Source organism: Mytilus californianus, unplaced genomic scaffold (assembly GCF_021869535.1).
Source record: "Mytilus californianus isolate M0D057914Y unplaced genomic scaffold, xbMytCali1.0.p SCAF_1, whole genome shotgun sequence".
Lineage (NCBI taxonomy): Eukaryota > Metazoa > Mollusca > Bivalvia > Mytilida > Mytilidae > Mytilus > Mytilus californianus.
The window spans coordinates 120996738-121001402 of NW_026262581.1; the positions used below are offsets into that span (position 1 = coordinate 120996738).

At 30.9% G+C, this 4665-nt stretch overlaps 1 protein-coding gene across 1 annotated transcript; it reads right to left on the reverse strand.

Moving 5' to 3' along the window:
- Positions 1-2495: 2495 nt before the first annotated feature.
- On the reverse strand, positions 2496-3664 carry LOC127732675 (PAT complex subunit Asterix). The gene is made up of 3 exons (XM_052241845.1): positions 3644-3664; positions 3240-3337; positions 2496-2608 (listed from the first exon to the last, which is right to left on the reverse strand). The coding sequence occupies exons 1-3, from the start codon at positions 3662-3664 to the stop codon at positions 2542-2544; spliced, it is 186 nt and encodes a 61-aa protein (XP_052097805.1). The 3' UTR covers positions 2496-2541.
- Between the last annotated feature and the right edge of the window lie 1001 nt (positions 3665-4665).

Here is a 4665-nt window from a genome sequence, read left to right on the forward strand (position 1 = left end):
TCGACCACATCCGCTATATAAAAATATAACTTCAATAGTCGTAGTGTTACCTTGTCACGGAAGGCGAATCTAGAGATAGACATAAGACATGTGTTTAAGCGTGTGTAGATGTTATATTATTATTTTATACACAATGTATTTTTTTATTTGTCAGCAATCTAACTCAACAATTTTTATATACCGTATGGGATAATGATTCAATTCATTATACAGTCACTGGAAATAAGTATATCATACAAACAAGTCTAAACAAGTGACAACCATACAATATATATGCCCACTGGATCTCAGTGTGATAGAGATACATAGTTAATACAAATATTTATATAAGTCTGAAAATTACACCCAACAGTGTTAGAATTAGATTTTTCTGCTGACAAATTTTTGTCCGTCCCTCAGCGGGATTCGAACTCACACCTTTGATACACTACAGCACCAATCGCTTAGCCTCATGTCCAGCGCTCTAGACCACTCGACCACATCCGCTATATAAAAATATAACTTCAATAGTCGTAGTGTTACCTTGTCACGGAAGGCGAATCTAGAGATAGACATAAGACATGTGTTTAAGCGTGTGTAGATGTTATATTATTATTTTATACACAATGTATTTTTTTATTTGTCAGCAATCTAACTCAACAATTTTTATATACCGTATGGGATAATGATTCAATTCATTATACAGTCACTGGAAATAAGTATATCATACAAACAAGTCTAAACAAGTGACAACCATACAATATATATGCCCACTGGATCTCAGTGTGATAGAGATACATAGTTAATACAAATATTTATATAAGTCTGAAAATTACACCCAACAGTGTTAGAATTAGATTTTTCTGCTGACAAATTTTTGTCCGTCCCTCAGCGGGATTCGAACTCACACCTTTGATACACTACAGCACCAATCGCTTAGCCTCATGTCCAGCGCTCTAGACCACTCGACCACATCCGCTATATAAAAATATAACTTCAATAGTCGTAGTGTTACCTTGTCACGGAAGGCGAATCTAGAGATAGACATAAGACATGTGTTTAAGCGTGTGTAGATGTTATATTATTATTTTATACACAATGTATTTTTTTATTTGTCAGCAATCTAACTCAACAATTTTTATATACCGTATGGGATAATGATTCAATTCATTATACAGTCACTGGAAATAAGTATATCATACAAACAAGTCTAAACAAGTGACAACCATACAATATATATGCCCACTGGATCTCAGTGTGATAGAGATACATAGTTAATACAAATATTTATATATCCCTTGATATATATATATATATATATACATAAGACTGGTTATAAGTTTTATTCTAAACTAAACTATATACATGTTTACAGTAAAGTGTAAAGCACACAAGTGACGATATCATGGAAACAGTTCTCATATAAAGATAACATAGATAGTAACAGTTTAGCATCTGATTAGAATTTCAACTTGATAGTAAACATATGCACTCTGGTGTTTTCCCAGACTATAGAGTTACATATAGTTCATTGACTTAATATTTACAGTAGCAACATGATATTAAAATTTGAAAAGCATTGGTTAAACTGTTCACAAGTTATTGCACATACAGCCTGCCATACTTCATAATTTTAATAACCATTTTTTGAAGAAATAATGCTGTGTTTAACATTGACTATGAGGAATAATAGTGTCATTTAATATTTTCACACGATCAACATTATTCCATAAATATATAGTTAAATTTAAACTATAAATGCATCGCATTTAGAAAACGAGAGCCTACTATTTTGAAATACAGCTAGAAATTGACAAGCTAATATAATGTAAATGAAATGCACCCAGTATCTTAAAATCAAAACTGATGTTCTGATTGGTAGATTAAATCCTGCCTTATAAATATTTATGGCAAATGCAACGACAATAAGGCCCAAAAAAATTGAAAATGTTTGATGTTGTCTACCCAACCACCTAAAAAGCAGCCTACCCGAAAATTTTTATGACACAAATCGTTTAAAATTAAAAAAAATCAAAGATTTCTTCCTACTCTAATGTGTGTTTTCTTATGTACACATGTAACTTATGTTGTTGGCACCAAAACAATTAAATCCCTATCTACCTACCCAACCCTACAAGGAATGGGTAGGCAACATCAAACAAAAAATGTTTTAACGGTGGCCAAAATGTTTTTTTTTCTGCTAAACAGATCTAAAAATACTAGCATCTACAGGAAATAATTCTTCATGTTCTCTGTACCCATGCACTTCTACTTCTATCCCTTTTTCTTCGATCAGTAAAATCTGTAACATTTCTGTCTCACTTATTCATGTTATTCCTTATTTTAATATCATAATCTTTTTTTTTCCTTTTACAGAGTAATATATTACTTCAGGTGAAATGTGTTGAATGCATACCTGCCGACTTTTCCATATCTCCATGTGGGATTTTTAGCGCAAGAGGACCTAATGCTTCTCTTATATATTCATACAATGTATACACATTACAGATCACAGTTCTCAACTTTACTCTGAATGAAGTAACAAGGTTCTGTTAAAAAATGCTACCATGGTGGTGACATTGGCTGAGGATTCTGTAAATATGCCATCACAACTGCCGATATTGATAACCTGAAAATGAAATATTATATACACAGAATTACATACATAATATAATATCAAAATAAACTCATGACTCAAATGGACGGGTTGCACAGAATTTGTTAAACAATGGAAAATGGTTTATAATGAATATTTAAAAATATACACTTGTATATGGAAATATAAAATATAGATGAAAGTTTGGAAAAAATTCCTAGAACAATTCCATAACAGCAGGTGCACAACTTCAATTTGTGTGCAATATTCCATGTGAAGTTTCAAGGATCTGAATTGAAAACTAGGATGAGTGGCTTACGTTTCCAAATCTGGTGAGAAGGAAAAAATCATTATACAACTTCATTATAGAAGGTGCAAAACTACAATATATGTACAAGCTTTCTGTAAAGTTCAATGGTCTAAGTTGAAAACTGTATGAGAAGTTAATAATAGAAATAGGAACTGTCTTTTGTAAATTTTGCTGAATATTGACTAAAAAGTTTTTAAGTATGGAAAAATAGGAATAAAATCCCCAACTAGTTGAAAACTGCAGGAGAAGTTGCCTTGATAAGAAATTTCAGTTTTAAAATTTTTTTTTTTCATCTATGTTTCAAACATTGTATATTCTATTGGCATACAACTGTATAGAACATGTAATACTTACATAAAACTACTGAGCATCTGTTTGGTGTCTTCTGAAGTACGAGAATTTGCAAAACTAATAAAAGAACAATAAACTGCTGCCCAAGCACACCATTTTAACTGAAATACAAAACATGACAAATAATTATAATATAAACTACTTATTATTAATAGTAACATGACTTACGGATTTTTTATATAAGGTAAAATATAACTACTAGTCTCAATATTTTAACAAACTGAAACTCCTGTTTTTATATCTTGTTTGTATATTGAACAGTTCAACTTTTTTGGAGTAAGTACAGTATCCTTGCTAACAATTAAGCATTTTTTGTTTAACAACCCATTGTGTAGAAAAGAATTTTTAGTTCTGAATGATCAAATTTATCAAGGCACATATGTCAAAACGTAAGGCTTAATTCCTACCTTCATCATAAGTCCACACATACGGCCTCAGTGTTGGATCATCAGATGGGCCTCCTTGTTGTGGTGGCTTATACCTGAAAAATTTCAAACACAGTTTTGTTTATTTGTTCTTATGTCATCTCACTATTTTTACCGAATTATATTCAGCAAGATAACTGAGGCATATGTCCACACTGTTGAGAAGAGTTTTCCCAGTGAGTCATTATAAAAATCACTGCAAAATATAAAAATGATAGTCTCTAAAACAAACATGTCTTTTAACTTGAAGTTTTCTTTGTTCATTTGTTGTTATTGTACATAGAAATAAGTTATTTTACAAGAATACTCAGAATTCGTCATGTGAATCTTATAATGATGTATTTCCCATTTATTTGGTAATAGTGGTAAACATTTAAATCAAAGTTTAAAAGCTCAGTATCATAAATATTTGAATGAGACATCAAAAGTTATATAGGAATCGAGTTTAGATACATGGAGATTAACTCTTTGTTCGATTGTTTTTTTTTAATAGACAAGCAACTTAGATACATAATGTATCCTCCTTTTTGGAGATAGAACATTTCCCTACAAACAATGTATTTTTAGAAATGTATCCCTATATTTCCATTGGAGATAGACCATAGATTTTTTAACTTTGTAATATCCCCAATTATGTACTGCTGGATTTTGCTAAGCATTGCTCATAGATTGAGTTCAAACCATGCAAAACAATTTAAGATAATTTTGATAACAATTATTTAACAGCAAAAATACCGCGATACAACACAATAAAAATATTTTTCTCTGAATTAACTAGATTAACAAGCCATTATAATCCAATGGGAGTGTGGAGATAGAACTGTGTAGTTCTGACAAAAACTTGTAGAGTGTAGAAATCTTATGTTACAGTTGTATAGGGAGATTGAACACTGTACTTGGATATATAGCTATCTCCGTTTTTATCAAAAGTGGACATATAACACTATAAGATTCACACGACGATATATTTGTACATGTCAACATTTTTTTTCCAGTTTTTTACC